Source organism: Ylistrum balloti, unplaced genomic scaffold (genome assembly GCF_031769215.1).
Source record: "Ylistrum balloti isolate Yb309-2 unplaced genomic scaffold, AGI_CSIRO_Ybal_v1 Utg369886, whole genome shotgun sequence".
Lineage (NCBI taxonomy): Eukaryota > Metazoa > Mollusca > Bivalvia > Pectinida > Pectinidae > Ylistrum > Ylistrum balloti.
In genome coordinates, this window is record NW_026782021.1 from 209,733 (window position 1) to 233,932 (window position 24,200).

A 24,200-nucleotide genomic window follows, 5' to 3' on the forward strand; every position below is an offset into this window, starting at 1 on the left:
TTTTACAACGGATAACACCGGCATTTAGACTGTAACGAAAGGAAAGTCAATGACAGTGAGCTGGCCTACAGGTATATAGCAGGAATGACAAGAATGTCTTTAATAAATGTTAAAATAGTTAGAACATGAATATAATTGTTTAAGTCTTTTGACTATTAATTTCATGAACAATTAGGTCTAAATTAAGACTGTTTCAGTAGTACTAAGGCCTGATTATCTCTGTAATCAACCACGACTTCAAACCCATAATGACTGTTCGCAATGTCACCGTCCATTTGACAAGCATTCTTAAAAACTACCCGGTAAAGGTGAAAACAGTCACTCCCGTCCTCATACACCTGTATTTCCTTGCTCGAATGATTGACAGCTCTATGTATGTCATATAGAGAATGGTTTCTTGCCAGCATTTATCAGCAGAGTTCAATAGTGTAAACAGTTTCGATCGGCCAGATATACACTAACAATAGCCAGAACACGCCGGTGTCAAAAGCACCACACTGGAAGGTCAAAATTTTGGCAGAGGTCAAATTTCACAACCATCCAAAACATACTTTACATGTGAAGATAGGATCAAGAAATTTCTAGCCTGTCGTAAGCCCTGCCAATTGCAACGCATTCTTAAACATGAAATATGTTAAAGGCGGAAGAAAAAACAGATATTTTCTCCTTATAATGCCCAGCCACTCCTCTCAGTAATTAGTTTAATATCTGTTTAAAGCATGTTTAATAGGCAGTACCACTGCAAGAGCACCATGAATGTACATTAATTAAACACCTTGTTGACAGGTTAAAATAATAGCACCTGTTCCTTTGGTTTTTTTAACTGAATTCAGTTATGCTAATATTGTCGAACCTTCTAAAATCACCAGACCATAAAATATGTCAATCTGCCGCTTTTATATACATATGCAATTTTACAAATTCCCTTGAATGTTTAATCTTTCAACAACTTTTTTCTTAATATTCTATAATGACGTATAAACAATGACTCCCACAAATATTCAAACAAATATCAAATTTACGGCGATTTTTTTTTTTTTTGGGGGGGGGGGGGTGCAAGTTATTTATGACGAATCAGGACTGATGATATAAAACGCAGTGAGAAAAGTCACCCATTATGATCATGAAGTTTTTCATCCATAAAAATGACTTGGCGACGGCATATATACTTATTGTGACATTCTGTGATATAAGTTGAGAAAGAGGCGTGTATTTTGAGAAAATTACCATTTTTTTTCAGAACTTATTTGTTGCATTTCAATCATAAAACACAAGGTAAAACTTAATGTCTTTCGAATGAAAACTGAAGGAAATTACGAAAAAATAATATTAAGCAAATGTCATTTGCTTGAAAGACTTCATATTTTCTACTTTCCTTATACCATTTGTCTTTACGTGAATCAGTACTTCTGATACCTCTTTCACTATTTAGTGCCGTTGAGATTTAACATCATTCCGATGACAAACCTTACAATAGTTTCGTAACAGCTTTAAATTGATGCGTAATCTTAGACATAAATACATCCTTATCAATCTACACTAGAATGAACACAGTGGTCATGTCCACCTGATGACCATCGAATTCGTAATTTCGCAAGACGTTCACACAAAATATGAATGCCAGCAGAAAGCAGTTCAAAGCTTATATACTTCGCATTTCAACCTATCCGTCGTTTCATTTTATAGCTCCACAGTTAGTGGAAATTCCATCCCTGTGTATCATACAATATTCTTCGATCTTTGATGCAATAGTCAACGTACTAAGTATGATTTCGCATTGAATTATGTAATTCTTATTTCATAATGTTTGACTTGCAGGCAGGCGATTCATAGAAAAAGGTAGAAAAATATTAGGTTCAGAAATTGTTTAGCCTATTCAATAGAAATGAAAAATATAGAGTCTTTTAATAGGCTTTGTCTGTTGCTAAATTCCATTTGTTTATCTTTGAAATAATCTAACATGAAAACGACAAACCTTTGTGAAAATATTTCTAGCTAATGAAGGAGGACGTAACTGGTTAGGGTTTGAGCGGTCATTACTTAATAGTGGGGTATCTATATTAAGAGATCTATGACTAATCAATAATTTTACACTGGGGCGGTCAGAGATATACCATCGTACTAAAATATGTCTTAATTACAAGTGCCATGGCCAAATTTGGTAGTGAACAATAATTTCAGATTTTTTAGAAAGTGGAACTTGCATCACAGAGAGTATCATGTTATTAACAAAAAAAATCTGGAAGGACAAAATGTGTCAGCACTGCGGGGGTTATCATTTGTGTTACTGTTGAATGGGCATATACAAAACACGAATCCAAACAGCAGCCGTGTGGGCCGGAACTGGGGTAGCTAGAATACAGGGTTTAACTTTCTTTATCAAAGATAATATCTGTAAGTCTTATCTGTACACATAATTACAAAACGAGTGTATATTTGAGGTCTGTCAGAGATTGTGTTGATTGGGAGCAGGTAAGTCTATGATAAGTCCTGTTTTTTTCTGTCCCTTGTCAATTGACTGCATATTAAATCCAAGTATCTACTCGAAATATCTCGCTCGTGTAGGGACAATCAGACCATACTGCTAGCATTGACTAGAAGTACGATTTTTTCGTGTGCCAAGAGCTGGAGTCAAGGTGAACCATTCCTTGTCAAAGATTCAATTAGCATGGGTCTGAGGGAATGCTATGCACCTGTTTAATGATTAGACCTCTTCTAGGCTTGGCAAAACATATTTACTTAATTGACATGAACTTTTGCAAAGGTAATCAGAATTAATCTATCAAAATATGTGCTGATGCATAAACTAGTTAAGTCTCTACGATAAATATTACAGGTAAGTATACAAACAACAGGTGTCAGGAGGAATCCCATTGCTCACATGTCTTAAGAACGTTTTACCGGGATTTCTGGCAATGTTCAGTTGGCTTTGGTGGCACAAGTTTACATATATTTTATACTTTTTACACCATGGCTAAGAACGTCGTAGCACTGAATAATCTGCTATCCAAAACGTAAATTAGAAATCAGAAACACAAACAACAATGAAAATACCAAAACGTCAAATGAATCTTGATTCAAACTCAAATTCAAAGATAAAGTGGCAAAACATGATCAAAAGAAAGATTTACACGGAGACTCCCGAAAAAGCAAAGGGAGAACAGACCAGAGCTTACTCCAAGTGATTGCTATGAACCATAGCATATACAAATCTACTTATAAAATCATTATCTTTTGTTTACAGAAAATATCAGAAATTCATCTTCTTGCTCGTTGGTCATGCGAAAGTGAGTATTTGGAATGCCCAAATCAGGATACTTTTGATAGCTTTTATAGTGGTACAACAGAACTCTTGTCATGATTTACTGTAAACACTAAATACTGGATACTAATCAAACACCTGACAAATAGGTTTTGGTGGGGATCTTTTAAATACCCCAACAAAGACTTTACTTACCTGTGCACATAAACCCTCCTATCCTATACAAAACAAGTGTATTTACCTGCAATTGTGATACAATCTGCAAAGGAGACAGTAGTATCTTAACATGAAAAACATTGTACATCAGATCAGGTTTTTAAGATGCACATTATAAAACTTGACAAATCTAGACACATCTAAATTGAGATACCTTTCAATTCAAAATGAGCCCAGAAAAGATCCCAATAAAGATAGCACTTTGACAAACATCAATCTACACAACCCGTTTATCATATTTCTAGCTAAAAGGGAAAAGCTGTCCATATTTCTCATAACGAAAAAAATATACAGTTAGCTGTCGTTAACAATGCTAGGTGTGTGATTTGATGTCTGAGGTGCACAGCTATCTCGCTGTAAGTCTATCTGTGAACAATGCTAGGTGTGTGATTTGATGTCTGAGGTGCACAGCTATCTCGCTATAAGTCTATCTGTGGTATCAGGGTATATACTTATTGCTGATTCTGTGAACTTATCCAACAAGACTCCCAAAGAAGTAGAAATATATTTTAGCATCTTAAGACAGTTAGGAGGTGGTTATGGGTATTTGGACTGTTATAAAGATAGATGTTTTGTGTAAGACTTTTTATGCATATACACGTAGGGTTGATAGAAGACTCTATACATAGCTATATGTCTGTAAGACTGTTGTAAGGGTAGAAGGAGACATCTGTGCAAGACTAGAAAGAGTAGATAGAAATTTCTGTGTAAGAATCTGAAAATAGTTATATGCCTGTGAGACTGTTATCAAGGATAGATAGATATGTAAGATTTTAGACACAACTATATATCTGAAAGACAGTTATAAGGGTATATTGAAATCTGTATAACACTAGACACAACTATATGTTTACGAGAATGTTATAAGGGAAGATGTTTATAACTGTGTAAGAATCTGAATGTAGGTGTATTTCTGTAAGACTGTTATCAAGGATAGATAGATATGCAAGACCTTAGACACAACAGTAAGACAGTAAGGGTAGGCAGAAAAACAACTTTAGACACAATTATATGTCTGTGAGACTACTGAGGGAAGACAGATATATTTGTCTAAGACACACAGAAGTAGACAGATCTGACATCCCACAGAATTAACCCTTTATGGGTAACCAGGTTTTATAGGGAAAACTAAATGGCTTGATGAGATGAAATTTGAGATGTTATGGAAGTGTCTATCGTGATCTGACAATGTTATCAATGTGATCGTTATCATCTATCGGTGCAGTTAACTTAGCCATATCCCTCTAACTGATACACAAGATAAAGTACGACTTAAAAGCATTCAAACTGTATAGAGAAGTGAGGAGTTGCACGGTTTTCTATCAAAGGCAACCAAAACGCTGATATGATTTCAACATTCGGGCTTTGATCTTCCCTTTCAGGTAGCTTGGAAAAACTCTTAAATTTCAAACCATTATTGTAATATATAATCAAAGCTGTAAAAATTTACAAGCGCATTTGGCTTCAATATAGAATCACATCAAAGTCGAAGGTGGATCTGATTGGGCCCCAAGTGAACCTAATGACGTATAACCCATAAAGGCCATACACACCTGGCGTGTAGAGGAAGACTGGACGGGGTGAGTGACATAATGACCCAGCCAAGGACAAAACACCCTCATCAAATGAAGCAAACATATATACAATCATGTTGAATCGTTTTGATGCTAGCTCCAGAATCAAGATAAGAAAATGGCGTTTAAATAATCACACAGCTAAGCGTTTAATTAAACGTTTTGATCGATTCTGTCAAACAGTCAAAGAAAGCATTCATACTAACACACGGGACTACTACCCAACTCATTTGTGTTTACTAAGAAACATCAAAGTCTCCATCCAACCACAAGTCCACCACAGATTGGGTTAAATCACAATGTGTGAAAATGTGAAAGCAGTATTTTTACAACGTCAATATCAGCTATCAGAGGAATCACGTTGCTGCCGTGTTATCCGTCAAATGGATCTCAAATCATCAGTAGCAAACTTTCTAGATTTTCTCACTTTCAGCAGAGGGGTTACCAGGTTCCAGTGGATGACAGTTTCAGACATTTTGGATAGCTAGCGTTATCAAGCACGTGTTTGAGTGCAATGTCTTTAATGTGATAGTTTGTGTTCACGATACTAGACACAAAAACATGGTTCTGTTAAACACTTTGACACTTAAAAACGCTTTTTTGATAAAGTAATGATTTCAAATCATTTTCAAAATATGGTTTATTACAGACTTATGGAAAAAACGTTATTGTTCTAGACATTTTTCATTGGTAACATAATATCTCTTTCGTCTGATTGTGTTTGTATGTAAATAACGCACCATTCTTTTGCAAATAACATCACCATGGCGAAATAGTTCTTATCAAAACTAAATGCAAAATGAATGGAACTTTTTAGGTTTAAAATTCTATTCATGTAAGATTTCTATTTTTATTCATTTTCCAGGTCTGAGAATGCTAGGGGGAGGAGAATGGTTCCAACAGAACCATTAGAATGAGCCGACACCACACGCCTCTGAGGCGCTGCCAAACGGACATCTGTGTTGGCATCACACCTGCATGGGATATGTAGGTATTACATACCCGCCTTTAATATCTACGGTAAACCTCCCCAGCACATCTTCAAATATCTCGTCCCTGACCACTGTTGAACATATCACACATCTCCAAGTTAAAGATCTAATGACTTTTTAATGAGATAGAAAATGAGAACCCAGGGTTAGTGGTTAGCAGCCACTAACATTGAGTTTATGGGTACATTATGAACTAAATTATTAAACATATTCAAATCATTGCTAAGTAAAGCTTTGATGAGGCCACTGAGGGAGCGAGTACTTGTAGCGCTGAGGTATGTTTCTGAGGCACTCCACCCTTGCACTCGTCCCCCTGCCACTAATGGGAGAAAAAAAAACCTGGCAGTTGCCCACACAAATGAGTTTGGTGATTAGGGTACCCAGGTTAACACGTGATCCTCACCTGGCCACTTAACTTATCCTAACAAACAGTGTCATTAACCAACATTAGGCCGTAACACCTGTAGCTAGTACATACCGTCCAGCTCAACCCAGATAACGTCCGTCCTAACACACAAACAACGCTGCATGATTAACTTTATATAACCACACCGATTTAGAGTGAATTACTCTAAAGCTGTAGAGAGCTAACACTCTGTAGAACTTTATATCGTAGGAACATCTTCGTCCGTATATATATCACTACATACTATACAAGAATTCATTCTTGGTAAATTATGATACAAAACTCGGTTTTTTAACAGTTGAAATCATGATTCTAGAATGTCAGAAAAGGATGCCAGGCTAGAGGTTAATTGTATCATAAGTATGTGGGGCTAAGGGAGTTAACTCTAGCAATATGTAATGCTAAGGGAGCAGTTTGTAGGTAGGGGAGTTACGATTAGCAGTATGTAGGGCTAGGGGGTAAAACTAACAGCACGTAGGATTATGAGATGAACACTGGCCATATATAGAGCTATGTGATTAGCACTACCAGTATGTAGGGATATGAGGTTACATTTAGCAATATGCAGAGCTTGTGAGTTAACACTAGCAGTAAGCAAACTAGGGAGTTTACACCAGTCGTATAGAGGGCTAGGGGGTTAACACTACCATGACTAAAGCTAAGGAATTAACACGGTCGGTACGTAGGTATGGCTAGGGAGTTAAGAATAGCACCACGTGCCATTATTATATTAACACTAGCAGTATGTTGGGCTAAGGGGGTTTAACACTAGCAATATTTAGGATTAGGGGGTTTAATACTAGCAGTATTTAGGATTAGGGGGTTTAATACTAGCAGTATTTAGGGTTACGGGGTATAACACTAGCAGTATATTGAGCTGGAGAGCAGGAGGGTTAACACTAGAAGTATGTAGGGTTATGTGGTTAACTCTAGTGGTACGAAGCGTTAGGAGGTTGACTGTTGTGGTAGTAGGGTTAGGAGATTAACTCTAGTCATATGTAGCGTTAGTTATTTAAATCTAGTGGTATATAGCGTTAGGAGGTTGACTGATGTGGTAGTAGGGTTAGGAGATTAACTCTAGATATATGTAGCGTTAGGTATTTAAATCTAGTGGTATATAGCGTTAGGAGGTTGACTGATGTGGTAGTAGGGTTAGGAGAATAACTGTAGTCATATGTAGCGTTAGGTATTTAAATCTAGTGGTATATAGCGTTAGGAGGTTCACTTTGGTGGTAGGAGGGTTGGGAGATTGACTCTAGTCATGTGTAGCGTAAGGTATTTAAATCTAGTGGTGGAGGGTTAGGAGATTGACTCTAGTCATGTGTAGCGTAAGGTATTTAAATCTAGTGGTGGAGGGTTAGGAGATTGACTCTAGTCATGTGTAGCGTAAGGTATTTAAATCTAGTGGTATATATGGTTAGCAGGTTGACTTTTGTGGTAGGAGGGTTAGGAGATTAACTCTAGTCATATGTAGCGTAAGGTATTTAAATCTAGTGGTATATAGCGTTAGCAGGTTCACTTTTTTGGTCTGTAGGGTAAGTATGATAACTCTTGTGATAGAAGGGTTTGGAGGTTAACTATAGTGATATGTAGCAGTTAGGAGGTGAGGCTAATGGTATGCAGCATTAGGAGCTTAATTCTGGTGGTTTGTAGCGTTAGGAAGTAATTTTTTGTAGTCTGTTGGGTAAGGTATCAACTTTTGTGGTCTGCAGTTTTAGGAGATCGACTTTTGTATTCTGTAGGGTTAGAAGGTCAACTTTTGTGGCCTATAGGGTTAAGAGGTCAACTTTTGTGGTCTGTAGGGTTAGGAGGTCAACTTTTGTTGCCTATAGCGTTAGTAAAGATAAATCTAGTGGTATGAAGGGTAAGGAGGATATATCTAGCGATATGTAGAATCAGGAGGATAAATCTAGTGGTATGTAACATTAGGATTATTAATCTAGTGGTATGTAGCATTAGGATTATTAATCTAGTGGTATGTAGCATTAGGATTATTAATCTAGTGGTATGTAGCATTAGGAGGATAAATCTAGTGGTATGTAGAGTTAGGAGGATAAATCTAGTGGTATGCAGAGTTAGGAGGATAAATCTAGCGATATGTAGAATCAGGAGGATAAATCTAGTGGTATGTAGCATTAGTATTATTAATCTAGTGGTATGTAGCATTAGGATTATTAATCTAGTGGAATGTAGCATTAGGAGGATAAATCTAGTGGTATGTAGCATTAGGAGGATAAATCTAGTGGTATGCAGAGTTAGGAGGATAAATCTAGCGATATGTAGAATCAGGAGGATAAATCTAGTGGTATGTAGAGTTAGGAGTGTAAATCTAGTGGTATATAGAGTTAGGAGGATAAATCTAGTGGTATGTAGCGTTAGGAGGATAAATCTAGTGATATGCAGAGTCAGGAGGATACATCTAGTGGTATGTAGAGTTAGGAGGATAAATCTAGTGGTATGTAGAGTTAGGAGGATAAATCTAGTGGTATGTAGAGTCAGGAGGATACATCTAGTGGTATGTAGAGTTAGGAGGATAAATCTAGTGGTATGCAGAGTCAGGAGGATACATCTAGTGGTATGTAGAGTTAGGAGGATAAATCTAGTGGTATGTAGAGTTAGGAGGATAAATCTAGTGGTATGTAGAGTTAGGAGGATAAATCTAGTGGTATGTAGAGTTAGGAGGATAAATCTAGTGGTATGTAGAGTTAGGAGGATAAATCTAGTGGTATGTAGCATTAGGATTATTAATCTAGTGGTATGTAGAGTTAGGAGGTTATATCTAGTGGTATGCAGAGTTAGGAGGATATATCTAGTGGTATGCAGAGTTAGGAGGATAAATCTAGCGATATGTAGAATCAGGAGGATAAATCTAGTGGTATGTAGAGTAAGGAGGATAAATCTAGTGATATGTAGAGTTAGGAGGATAAATCTAGTGGTATGTAGAGTTAGGAGGATAAATCTAGTGGTATGTAGAGTTAGGAGGATAAATCTAGTGGTATGTAGCGTTAGGAGGATAAATCTAGTGATATGCAGAGTCAGGAGGATACATCTAGTGGTATGTAGAGTTAGGAGGATAAATCTAGTGGTATGTAGCGTTAGGAGGATAAATCTAGTGATATGCAGAATCAGGAGGATAAATCTAGTGGTATGTAGAGTTAGGAGTGTAAATCTAGTGGTATATAGAGTTAGGAGGATAAATCTAGTGGTATGTAGCGTTAGGAGGATAAATCTAGTGATATGCAGAGTCAGGAGGATACATCTAGTGGTATGTAGAGTTAGGAGGATAAATCTAGTGGTATGTAGAGTTAGGAGGATAAATCTAGTGGTATGTAGAGTTAGGAGGTTAACTTTTGTGGTCTATAGCATTAGGAGGATTACCTCTTGTCGTTATACAATTACTGACCATACCTGACTTTTACTTAACAGTTGGCATATAGGGAAAGTGATCAACTGTTGACTGACAGTAAACTAAGGCCTATATGGTTACAACCTGCTTTAGACAACAAAGATGTACCTATCACAAGATACCATCAATCTTGTGCACAAGTCCAACCTGTTCATATACCTAGGCCGTATGTTTTGTTGCAAATTGGCCAATTCATTTTAAAAGTTTCAAATTTAAAAAATAGAGTTTTCTGTAAGAAATGAAAAAGACACAAAATGACGATTACAGTCATGTGTTTATGTGGTGTACAGTATTATCTAGTGTTACACAGTAAATTGAGCGTGGAATTGTCGTTGGACTTGTGACAAATCTCACCCCTTCTTCAACACTTCATTTGCATTAATCGCTTCCTACCCGGTCCATTCAGCACGGGAAGACTCATTACAACCATATTTCAACTTGTCTAGATGTACAGAAAAATGTTATTGCCAAGTTTACACGAGTTTTATAACTGCTGTCTTGTTTAACAAAGCCTCTGCCTTGCCTATATCTATACATATTCTAGTGTATTCTCATTACATAGGCTGAACATGGCATTCATATAACCACATAATTACAAAGGAAACAATAAAAATTGCCATCACAAAGCTCAAATTAATATTTAATGAAGGGTAAGAAACGTTTCAGATATGTCCAATACAACATCATTATAGACATTTTAACCAATTTGAAGCTGGAAAATGCATCATTCATATGTATATTTGTCAGCAAACTATCTCTATTACAATGTTCAAAATCCTCAATTTATCTTACTTCAAATTGTACAATTTAAACTTAACTGAAAACTTTTGAGTACATTATACTCTACACATGATGTATTACAACACTCTCCAAAACATATGAAGTTTACATTACAGTAGGTTAAGCTGACAGTAGGGTAAAAAGTCAAACACATGTTTTATAACTAACTGCACTGGAAACTGTTCTGCCTCGATTCAACAACATTCAAGTCTATATTTCCTAAATCAAAACAGAAGTAAAACTTTTGATGAATTACTTTCAATTTGCAAAATGCATATCTGGAGTACTAATCATAGCTTGAAATACATGGAACATGTTTCTCAGGGTTTAATTCTAGAAATATAGGATATCATGAAAGCAATGAACAGATGGCCATTAGACCAGTACAAGTTTCAAAAAAACATTAGACCATACAATCATATCCAATCCTAAGGGTGCAGACAGACAAATGGAGAAAATAGTGTGTGATGTATACAGGCAGTAGTGTATACAGTCAGTAGTGTGTGGTGTATACCGTCAGTAGAATGTGGTGTATACAGTCAGTAGTGTGTGATATATACAGTCAGTCGTGTGTAATGTATACAGTCAGTAGTGTGTGATGTATACAGTCTACAGCGTGTCATGTATACAGTCAGTAGTGTGTGGTGTATACAGTCAGTAGTGTGTGATGTATACAGTCAGTAGTGTGTGATGTATACAGTAAATAGTGTGTGATGTATAAAGTCAGTAGTGTGTGATGTACACAGTCAGTAGTGTGTGATGTATACAGTCAGTAGTGTGTGATGTACACAGTCAATAGTGTGTGATGTATACAGTCAGTAGTGTGTGATGTATACAGTCAGTAGTTTGTGGTGTATACAGTCAATAGTGTGTACAGTTAGTAGTGTGTGGTGTATAGTCAGTAGTGTGTGGTGTATACAATCAGTAGTGTGTGATGTATACAGTCAGTAGTGTGTGGTGTATACAGTCAGTAGTGTGTGATGTATACAGTCAGTAGTGTGTGGTGTATACAGTCAGTAGTGTGTGGTGTATACAGTCAGTAGTGTGTGGTGGTGTGTGGTGTATACAGTCAGTAGTGTGTGGTGTATACAGTCAGTAGTTTGTGATGTATACAGTCAGTAGTGAGTGATGTATACCGTCAGTAGTGTGTGATGTACACAGTCAATAGTGTGTGGTGTATATAGTTAGTAGTGTGTGATCTATACAGTCAATGGTGTGTGATGTATACAGTCAGTAGTGTATACAGTTAGCAGTGTGTGATGTATACAGTCAGTAGTGTGTGATGTATACAATCAATAGTGTGTGATGTATACAGTAAGTAATGTGTGATGTATACCGTCAGTAGTGTGTACAGTCAGTATTGTGTGATGTATACAGTCAATAGTGTGTGATGTATACAGTCAGTAGTGTGTGATGTATACAGTCTACAGGGTGTCATCTATACAGTTAGTAGTGTGTGACGTATATAGTCAGTAGTGTGTGATGTATACAGTCAGTAGTGTGTGATGTATACAGTCAGTAGTGTATACAGTTAGCAGTGTGTGATGTATACAGTCAGTAGTGTGTGATGCATACAGTCAGCAGTGTGTACAGTCAGTAGTGTGTGATGTATACATTCAGTAGTGTGTGATGTATACAGTCAGTAGTGTATATAGTCAGTAGTGTGTGATGTATACAGTCAGTAGTGTGTGATGTATACAGTCAGAAGTGTGTGATGTATACAATCAGTAGTGTGTGATGTATACAATCAGTAGTGTGTGATGTATACAGTCAGTAGTGTGTGATTTATACAGTCAGTAGTGTGTGATGTATACAGTCAATAGTGTGTGATGTATGCAGTCAGCAGTGTGTATAGTCAGTAGTGTGTGATGTATACATTCAGTAGTGTGTGATGTATACAGTCAGAAGTGTATACAGTCAGTAGTGTGTGATGTATACAGTCAGTAGTGTGTGACATGTACAGTGAGTAGTGTGTCATGTATACAGTCAGTAGTGTGTGATGTATACAGTTAATAGTGTGTGAAGTATACAGTCAGTAGTGTGTGATGTATACAGTCAGTAGTGTGTGATGTATACAGTCAGTAGTGTGTGGTGTATACAGTCAGTAGTGTGTGGTGTATACAGGCAGTAGTGTGTGGTGTATACAGTGAATAGTGTGTGATGTATACAGTCAGTAGTGTGTGATGTATACAGTCAGTAGTGTGTGATGTATACAGTCAATAGTGTGTGATGTATGCAGTCAGCAGTGTGTATAGTCAGTAGTGTGTGATGTATACATTCAGTAGTGTGTGATGTATACAGTCAGTAGTGTGTGATGTATACAGTCAGTAGTGTGTGATGTATACAGTCAGTAGTGTGTGATGTATACAGTCGGTAGTGTGTGATGTATACAGTCAGAAGTGTGTACAGTCAGTAGTGTGTGATGTATACAGTCAGTAGTGTGTGGTGTATACAGTCAGTAGTATGTGGTGTATACAGTCAGTAATGTGTGATGTATACAGTCAATAGTGTGTGGTGTATACAGTCAGTAGTATGTGGTGTATACAGTCAGTAGTGTGTAATGTATACAGTCAGTAGTGTGTGATGTATACAGTCAATAGTGTGTGATGTATACAGTCAGTAGTGTGTGACATGTACAGTCAGTAGTGTGTAATGTATACAGTCAGTAGTGTGTGATGTATACAGTCAGTAGTGTGTGATGTATACAGTCAGTAGTGTGTGATGTATACAGTCAGTAGTGTGTGATTTATACAGTCAGCAGTGTGTGATGTATACAGTCAATAGTGTGTGATGTATGCAGTCAGTAGTGTGTACAGTCAGTAGTGTGTGATGTATACTGTCAGCAGTGTGTACAGTCAGTAGTGTGTGATGTATACAGTCAGTAGTGTGTGATGTATACATTCAGGAGTGTGTGATGTATACAGTCAGTGTGTACAGTCAGTAGTGTGTGATGTATACAGTCAGTAGTGTGTGATGTATACAGTCAGTAGTGTGTGATGTATACAGTCAGTAGTGTGTGATTTATACAGTCAGTCAGTGTGTGATGTATACAGTCAGTAGTGTGTGATATATACATTCAGGAGTGTGTGATGTATACAGTCAGTAGTGTGTGATGTATACATTCAGTAGTGTGTGACCTATACAGTCAGTAGTGTGTGATGTATACAGTCAGTAGTGTGTGATGTATACAGTCAGTAGTGTGTGGTGTATACAGTCAGTAGTGTGTGATGTATACAGTCTGTAGTGTGTGATGTATACAGTCAGTAGTGTGTGGTGTATACAGTCAGTAGTGTGTGATGTATACAGTCAATAGTGTGTGATGTATACAGTCTGTAGTGGGTGGTGTACAGTCAGTAGTGTGTGAGTGTACAGTCAGTAGTGTGTGATGTATACAGTCAGTAGTGTGTGATGTATACATTCAGTAGTGTGTGACGTATACAGTCAGTAGTGTGTGATGTATACAGTCAGTAGTGTGTGATTTATACAGTCAGCAGTGTGTGATGTATACAGTCAATAGTGTGTGATGTATGCAGTCAGTAGTGTGTACAGTCAGTAGTGTGTGATGTATACTGTCAGTAGTGTGTGATGTATACAGTCAGTAGTGTGTGGTGTATACAGTCAGTAGGGTGTGATGTATACAGTCAGTAGTGTGTGATATGTACAGTCAGTAGTGTGTTATGTATACAGTCATGTATACAGTCAGTAGTGTGTGACATGTACAGTCAGTAGTGTGTAATGTATACAGTCAGTAGTGTGTGATGTATTCAGTCAGTAGTGTGTGATATGTACTGTCAGTAGTGTGTAATGTATACATTCAGTAGTGTGTGATGTATACATTCAGTAGTGTGTGATGTATACAGTCAGTAGTGTGTGATGTATACAGTCAGTAGTGTGTGATGTATACAGTCAGTAGGGTGTGATGTATACAGTTAGTAGTGTGTGATGAATACATTCAATAGTGTGTGATGTATACAGTCAGTAGTGTGTGATGTATACAGTCAGTAGTGTGTGATGTATACAGTCTACAGCGTGTCATGTATACAGTCAGTAGTGTGTGGTGTATACAGTCAGTAGTGTGTGATGTATACAGTCTACAGCGTGTCATGTATACAGTCAGTAGTGTGTGATGTATACAGTCAGTAGTGTGTGATGTATACAGTCAGTAGTGTGTGATGTATACAGTCAGTAGTGTGTGGTGTATACAGTCAGTAGTGTGTGATGTACACAGTCAGTAGTGTGTGATGTATACAGTCAGTAGTGTGTGATGTATACAGTCAGTAGTGTATGATGTATACATTCAGGAGTGTGTGATGTATACAGTCAGTAGTGTGTGATTTATACAGTCAGTAGTGTGTGATGTATACAGTCAGTAGTGTGTGATGTATACAGTCAGTAGTGTGTGATGTATACAGTCAGTAGTGTGTGATGTATACAGTCAGTAGTGTGTGATGTATACAGTCAGTAGTGTGTGATGTATACAGTCAGTAGTGTGTGATGTATACATTCTGTAGTGTGTGATGTATACAGTCAGCAGTCTGTACAGTCAGTAGTGTGTGATGTATACAGTCAATAGTGTGTGATGTATACAGTGAATAGTGTGTGATGTATACAGTCAGTAGTGTGTGATGTATACAGTCAGTAGTATGTGGTGTATACAGTCAGTAATGTGTGATGTATACAGTCAATAGTGTGGGATGTATACAGTCTACAGCGTGTCATGTATACAGTCTACAGCGTGTCATGTATACAGTCAGTAGTGCGTAATGTATACAGTCAGTAGTGTGTGGTGTATACAGTCAGTAGTGTGTGATGTATACAGTCAGTAGTGTGTGATGTATACAGTCAGTAGTGTGTGATGTATACAATCAGTAGTGTGTGGTGTATTCAGTCAATAGTGTGTGATGTATACAGTCAGTAATGTGTGATGTACACAGTCAGTAGTGTGTGATGTATACAGTCAGAAGTGTGTGATGTATACAATCAGTAGTGTGTGATGTATACAATCAGTAGTGTGTGATGTATACAGTCAGTAGTGTGATGTATACATTATGTGTGATATACAGTCAGTAGTGTATGAAGTATACAGTCAGTAGTGTGTGATGTATACAGTCAGTAGTGTGTGATGTATACAGTCAATAGTGTGTGATGTATACAGTCAGTAGTGTGTAATGTATACAGTCAGTAGTGTGTGGTGTATACAGTCAGTAGTGTGTGGTGTATACTGTCAGTAGTGTGTGATGTATACAGTGAGTAGTGTGTGATATGTACAGTCAGTAGTGTGTAATGTATACAGTCAGTAGTGTGTGATGTATACAGTCAGTAGTGTGTTATGTATACAGTCAGTAGTGTGTGATGTATACAGTCAGTAGGGTGTGATGTATACAGTTAGTAGTGTGTGATGAATACATTCAATAGTGTGTGATGTATACAGTCAGTAGTGTGTGATGTATACAGTCAGTAGTGTGTGATTTATACAGTCAGTAGTGTGTGATGTATACAGTCAGTAGTGTGTGATGTATACAGTCAATAGTTTGTGATGTATACAGTCACTAGTGTGTGATGTATACTGTCAGCAGTGTGTACAGTCAGTAGTGTGTGATGTATACAGTCAGTAGTGTGTGATATATACATTCAGGAGTGTGTGATGTATACAGTCAGTAGTGTGTGATTTATACAGTCAGTAGTGTGTGATGTATACAGTCAATCAGCGTGTGATGTATACAGTCAAGTAGTGTGTTGTGTGTGTATACAGTCAGTAGTGTGTGATGTATACAGTCAGTAGTGTGTGATGTATACATTCAGTAGTGTGTGACCTATACAGTCAGTAGTTTGTGATGTATACAGTCAGTAGTGTGTGATTTATACAGTCAGCAGTGTGTGATGTATACAGTCAGTAGTGTGTGGTGTATACAGTCAGTAGTGTGTGATGTACACAGTCAGTAGTGTGTGATGTATACAGTCAGCAGTCTGTACAGTCAGTAGTGTGTGATGTATACAGTCAGTAGTGTGTGATGTATACAGTCAGTAGTGTGTGATGTATACAGTCAGTAGTGTGTGATGTATACAGTCAGTAGTGTGTGATGTATACAGTCAGTAGTGTGTGATGTATACAGTCAGTAGTGTGTGATGTATACAGTCAGTAGTGTGTGATGTATACAGTCAGTAGTGTGTGATGTATACAGTCAGTAGTGTGTGATGTATACAGTCAGTAGTGTGTGATGTATACAGTCAGTAGTGTGTGATGTATACAGTCAGTAGTGTGTGATGTATACAGTCAATAGTGTGTGATGTATACAGTCAGTAGTGTGTGATGTATACAGTCAGTAGTGTGTGATGTAGTAGTAGTGTGTGATGTATACAGTCAGTAGTGTGTGATGTATACAGTCAGTAGTGTGTGATGTATACAGTCAGTAGTGTGTGATGTATACATTCAGTAGTGTGTGACGTATACAGTCAGTAGTGTGTGATGTATACAGTCAGTAGTGTGTGATTTATACAGTCAGTAGTGTGTGATGTATACAGTCAGCAGTCTGTACAGTCAGTAGTGTGTGATGTATACAGTCAGTAGTGTGTGGTGTATACAGTCAGTAGTGTGTGATGTATACAGTCAGTAATGTGTGATGTATACCTTCAGTAGTGTGTGATGTATACATTCAGTAGTGTGTGATGTATATAGTCAGTAGTCTGTACAGTCAGTAGTGTGTGATGTATACAGTCTACAGCGTGTCATGTATACAGTCAGTAGTGTGTGGTGTATACAGTCAGTAGTGTGTGATGTATACAGTCAGTAGTGTGTGATGTATACAGTCAGTAGTGTGTGATGTATACAGTCAGTAGTGTGTGATGTATACAGTCAATAGTGTGTGATGTATACAGTCTGTAGTGTGTAATGTATACAGTCAGTAGTGTGTGGTGTATACAGTCAGTAGTGTGTGGTGTATATAGTCAGTAATGCTTGATGTATACAGTCAATAGTGTGTGATGTATACAGTCAGTAATGTGTGACATGTACAGTCAGTAGTGTGTAATGTATACAGTCAGTAGTGTGTGATGTATTCAGTCAGTAGTGTGTGATGTATACATTCTGTAGTGTGTGATGTATACATTCAGTAGTGTGTGATGTATACAGTCAGTAGTGTATACAGTTAGTAGTGTGTGACGTATACAGTCAGTAGTGTGTGATGTATATGGTCAGCAGTGTGTACAGTCAGTAGTGTGTGATGTATACAGTCAGTAGTGTGTGATGTATACAGTCAGTAGGGTGTGATGTATACAGTCAGTAGTGTGTGATGTATACAGTCATTAGAATGTGGTGTATACAGTCAGTAGTGTGTGGTGTATACCGTCAGTAGTGTGTGATGTATACAGTCAGTAGTGTGTGATGTATACAGTAAATAGTGTGTGATGTATAAAGTCAGTAGTGTGTGTATAGTGTGTCAGTAGTGTGTGTGATGTATACAGTCAGTAGTGTGTGATATGTACAGTCAGTAGTGTGTGGTGTATACAGTCAGTAGTGTGTGGTGTATACAGTCAGTAGTGTGTGAAGTATACAGTCAGTAGTGTGTGATATGTACAGTCAGTAGTGTGTGGTGTATACAGTCAGTAGTGTGTGATGTATACAGTCAATAGTGTGTGATGTATACAGTCAATAGTGTGTGATGTATACAGTCAGTAGTGTGTGGTGTATACTGTCAGAAGTTTGTGATGTATACAGTGAGTAGTGTGTGATGTATACAGTCAGTAGTGTGTGATGTATACAGTCAGTAGTGTGCGATGTATACCTTCAGTAGTGTGTGATGTATACATTCAGTAGTGTGTGATGTATACAATCAGTAGTGTATACAGTTAGTAGTGTGTGATGTATACAGTCAGTAGTGTGTGATGTATACGGTCAGCAATGTGTACAGTCAGTAGTGTGTGATGTATACAGTCAGTAGTGTGTGATGTATACATTCAGTAGTGTGTGACGTATACAGTCAGTAGTGTGTGATGTATACAGTCAGTTTTGTTTGATGTATGCAGTCAGTATTGTGTACAGTCAGTAGTGTGTGATGTATACAGTCAGTCAGTAGTGTGTGATGTATACAGTCAGTAGTGTGTGATGTATACAGTCAGTAGTGTGTGTGTATACAGTCAGTAGTGTGTGATGTATACAGTCAGTAGTGTGTGATGTATACAGTCAGTAGGGTGTGATGTATACAGTCAGTAGTGTGTGATGTATACAGTCAATAGTGTGTGATGTATACAGTCTACAGCGTGTCATGTATACAGTCAGTAGTGTGTGGTATATACAGTCAGTAATATGTGGTGTATACAGTCAGTAGTGTGTAATGTATACAGTTAGTAGTGTGTGGTTTATACAGTCAGTAGTATGTGGTGTAAACAGTCAGTAGTGTGTAATGTATACAGTCAGTAGTGTGTGATGTATACAGTCAGTAGTGTGTGATGTATACAGTCAGTAGTGTGTGATGTATACAGTCAGTAGTGTGTGATGTATACAGTCAGTAGTGTGTGATATGTACTGTCAGTAGTGTGTAATGTATACAGTCAGTAGTGTGTGATATGTACTGTCAGTAGTGTGTAATGTATACAGTCAGTAGTGTGTGATGTATACAGTCAATAGTGTGTGATCTATACATTCAGTAGTGTGTGATGTATACATTCAGTAGTGTATGGTATATACAGTCAGTAGTGTATGAAGTATACAGTCAGTAGTGTGTGATATGTACAGTCAGTAGTGTTTGGTGTATACAGTCAGTAGTGTGTGATGTATACAGTCAGTAGTGTGTGATGTATACAGTCAGTAGTGTGTGTGTGTGAGTGTGTGATGTATACAGTCAGTAGTGTGTGATGTATACAGTCAGTAGTGTGTGATGTATACAGTCAGTAGTGTGTGATGTATACAGTCAGTAGTGTGTGATGTATACAGTCAGTAGTGTGTGATGTATACAGTCAGTAGTGTGTGATGTATACAGTCAGTAGTGTGTGGTGTATACAGTCAGTAGTGTGTGATGTATACAGTCTACAGCGTGTCATGTATACAGTCAGTAGTGTGTGATGTATACAGTCTACAGCGTGTCATGTATACAGTCAGTAGTGTGTGGTGTATACAGTCAGTAGTGTGTGATGTATACAGTCAGTAGTGTGTGATGTATACAGTCAGTAGTATGTGGTGTATACAGTCAGTAATGTGTGATGTATACAGTCAATAGTGTGGGATGTATACAGTCAGTAGGGTGTGATGTATATAGTCAATAGTGTGGGATGTATACAGTCAGTAGTGTGTGATGTATACAGTCAGTAGTGTGTGTGTATACAGTCAGTAGTGTGTGATGTATACAGTCAGTGTGTGTGATGTCAGTAGTAGTGTGTGATGTATACAGTCAGTAGTGTGTGATGTATACAGTCAGTAGTGTGTGATGTATACAGTCAGTAGTGTGTGATGTATACAGTCAGTAGTGTGTGATTACAGTCAGTAGTGTGTGATGTATACAGTCAGTGTGTGATGTATACAGTCAGTAGTGTGTGATGTATACAGTCAGTAGTGTGTGATGTATACAGTCAGTAGTGTGTGTGAGTGTGTGTATACAGTCAGTAGTGTGTGATGTATACAGTCAGTAGTGTGTGATGTATACAGTCAGTAGTGTGTGTGAGTGTATGTATACAGTCAGTAGTGTGTGATGTATACAGTCATTAGTGTGTGATGTATACATTCAGTTGTGTGTGATGTATACAGTCAGTAGTGTGTGATGTATACAGTCAGTAGTGTGTGGTGTATACAGTCAGTAGTGTGTGATGTATACAGTCAGAAGTGTGTGATGTATACAGTCAGTAGTGTGTGATGTATACAATCAATAGTGTGTGATGTATACAGTCAGTAGTGTGTGATGTATACAGTCAGCAGTCTGTACAGTCAGTAGTGTGTGAAGTATACAGTCAGTAGTGTGTGATATGTACAGTCAGTAGTGTGTGGTGTATACAGTCAGTAGTGTGTGATGTATACAGTCAGTAGTGTGTGATGTATACAGTCAGTAGTGTGTGATGTATACAGTCAGTAGTGTGTGATGTATACAGTCAGTAGTGTGTGATGTATACAGTCAGTAGTGTGTGATGTATACAGTCAGTAGTGTGTGATGTATACAGTCAGTATACAGTCAGTAGTGTGTGATATGTACAGTCAGTAGTGTGTGGTGTATACAGTCAGTAGTGTGTGGTGTATACAGTCAGTAGTGTGTGAAGTATACAGTCAGTAGTGTGTGATGTATACAGTCAGGAGTGTGTGATGTATACAGTCAGGAGTGAGTGATGTATACAGTCAGTACTGTGTGTGAATGTCAGTAGTTTGTACAGTCAGTAGTGTGTGATGTATACAGTCAGTAGTGTGTGATATATACATTCAGGAGTGTGTGATGTATACAGTCAGTAGTGTGTGATTTATACAGTCAGTAGTGTGTGATGTATACAGTCAGTAGTGTGTGATGTATACAGTCAGTAGTGTGTAATGTATACAGTCAGTAGTGTGTGATGTATACAGTCAGTAGTGTGTGATGTATACAGTCAGTAGTGTGTCTGATGTAAACAGTCAGTAGGGTGTGATGTATACAGTCAGTAGTGTGCGATGTATACAGTCAGTAGTGTGTGATGTATACAGTCAGTAGTGTGTGATGTATACATTCAGTAGTGTGTGATGTATACAGTCAGTAGTGTGTGATGTATACAGTCAGTAGTGTGTGATGTATACAGTCAGTAGTGTGTGATGTATACAGTCAGAAGTGTGTGATGCATACAATCAGTAGTGTGTGATGTATACAGTCAGTAGTGTGTGATGTATACAGTCAGTAGGGTGTGATGTATACAGTTAGTAGTGTGTGATGTATACAATCAGTAGTGTGTGATGTATACAGTCAGTAGGGTGTGATGTATACAGTCAGTAGTGTGTGATGTATACAGTCAGTAGTTTGTGATGTATACAGTCAGTAGTGTGTGATGTATACAGTGAGTAGTGTGTCATGTATACAGTCAGTAGTGTGTGATGTATACAGTTAATAGTGTGTGAAGTATACAGTCAGTAGTGTGTGATGTATACAATCAATATTGTCTGATGTAAACAGTCAGTAGGGTGTGATGTATACAGTCAGTAGTGTGCGATGTATACAGTCAGTAGTGTGTGATGTATACATTCAGTAGTGTGTGATGTATACAGTCAGTAGTGTGTGATGTATACAGTCAGTAGTGTGTGATGTATAGAGTCAGTAGTGTGTGATGTATACAGTCAGTAGTGTGTGATGTATACAGTCAGTAGTGTGTGATGTATACAGTCAGTAGTGTGTGATGTATACAGTCAGTAGTGTGTGATATGTACAGTCAGTAGTGTTTGGTGTATACAGTCAGTAGTGTGTGATGTATACAGTCAGCAGTCTGTACAGTCAGTAGTGTGTGATGTATACAGTCAGTAGTGTGTGGTGTATACAGTCAGTAGTGTGTGATGTATACAGTCAATAGTGTGTGATCTATACATTCAGTAGTGTGATGTATACATTCAGTAGTGTATGGTATATACAGTCAGTAGTGTTTGGTGTATACAGTCAGTAGTGTGTGATGTATACAGTCAGCAGTCTGTACAGTCAGTAGTGTGTGATGTATACAGTCAGTAGTGTGTGATGTATACAGTCAGTAGTGTGTGATATGTACAGTCAGTAGTGTGTAATGTATACAGTCAGTAGTGTGTGTTGTATACATTCAGTCGTGTATGGTATATACAGTCAGTAGTGTGTGAAGTATACAGTCAGTAGTGTGTGATGTATACAGTCAGTAGTGTGTGATGTATACAGTCAGTAGTGTGTGATTTATACAGTCAGTAGTGTGTGATGTATACAGTCAATAGTGTGTGATGTATGCAGTCAGCAGTGTGTATAGTCAGTAGTGTGTGATGTATACGGTCAGCAGTGGCTACAGTCAGTAGTGTGTGATGTATACAGTCAGTAGTGTGTGATGTATACAGTCAGTAGGGTGTGATGTATACAGTCAGTAGTGTGTGATGTATACAGTCAATAGTGTGTGATGTATACAATCACTAGTGTGTTATGTATACTGTCACTAATGTGTGATGTATACAGTCAGTGGTGTGTGATGTATACATTCAGCAATGTGTGATGTATACAGTCATTAGTGTGTTATGTATACTGTCACTAGTGTGTGATGTATACAGTCAGTAGTGTGTTGTGTATACAGTCAGTAGTGTGTGAAGTATACAGTCAGTAGTGTGTGATGTATACATTCAGCAGTGTGTGGTGTATACAGTCAGTAGTGTGTGAAGTATACAGTCAGTAGTGTGTGATGTATATAATCAGTATTGTGTTATGTATACAGTCAATAGTGTGTGATGTATACAGTCTGTAGCGTGTGATGTATACAGTAAGTAGTGTGTTGTGTATACAGTCAGTAGTGTGTGATGTATACAATCAGTAGTGTGTGATGTATACATTCAATAGTGTGTGATATATACAGTCAGTAGAATGTGGTGTATACAGTCAGTAGTGTGCGGTGTATACAATCAGTAGTGTGTGGTGTATTCAGTCAATAGTGTGTGATGTATACAGTCAGTAATGTGTGATGTACACAGTCAGTAGTGTGTGATGTATACAGTCAATAGTGTGTGATTCATACAGTCAGTACAGTATATAGTCTATAGTGGTATGTGTCTAGTGGTGAAAAGTGTGTGGTTTGTAGAATAAGTGCAATCAATAAACATGCCATTGATGGCATCAAAATGTATGCATATGTCATTTAATAGAGTTGTCTCACCCTGGCATCTCGGACTGGTCCTTGATGGCCTTGGAGAAGTCGAACACTGGTCATTGTCATCATGTCCCACTCACGGATTGTTCCATCTCTACAAAATAAATGTAATTGGATGAATCAATATAAGCTTTCATCCAATGAAATTATCATTGAGTTAGGTAATCAATCAGTAACATCAGATCAAATGTGGGTCAAGTTCACATTACCTGCAAATTCTACATAGGAGTAATTTGGATAGTATTTAATATCAGATCTCATTCAGGGGGACAGTAATCAATGTCAGATCTCATTCAGGGGGACAGTAATCAATATCAGATCTCATTCAGGGGGACAGTAATCAATGTCAGATCTCATTCAGAGGGACAGTAATCAATATCAGATCTCATTCAGGGGGACAGTAATCAATATCAGATCTCATTCAGGGGGACAGTAATCAATGTCAGATCTCATTCAGGGGGACAGTAATCTATATCAGATCTCATTCAGGGGGACAGTAATCAATATCAGATCTCATTCAGGGGGACAGTAATCAATGTCAGATCTCATTCAGGGGGACAGTAATCAATATCAGATCTCTTTCAGAGGAACAGTAATCAATGTCAGATCTCATTCAGGGGGACAGTAATCAATGTCAGATCTCATTCAGAGGGACAGTAATCAATATCAGATCTCTTTCAGAGGAACAGTAATCAATGTCAGATCTCATTCAGAGGGACAGTAATCAATATCAGATCTCTTTCAGAGGAACAGTAATCAATGTCAG

The 24,200-nt window shown here is 37.8% G+C and overlaps 1 protein-coding gene across 1 annotated transcript in view; it reads right to left on the reverse strand.

Moving 5' to 3' along the window:
- The window catches only part of LOC132546363 (uncharacterized), an 80,282-nt gene that overhangs the window by 3,987 nt on the left and 52,095 nt on the right, over positions 1-24,200 (reverse strand). The window contains exon 20 of the mRNA XM_060210076.1: positions 23,441-23,528. Within this exon, the coding sequence (XP_060066059.1) occupies positions 23,441-23,528 (88 nt within the window). The remainder of the gene's footprint in view (positions 1-23,440; positions 23,529-24,200) is intronic.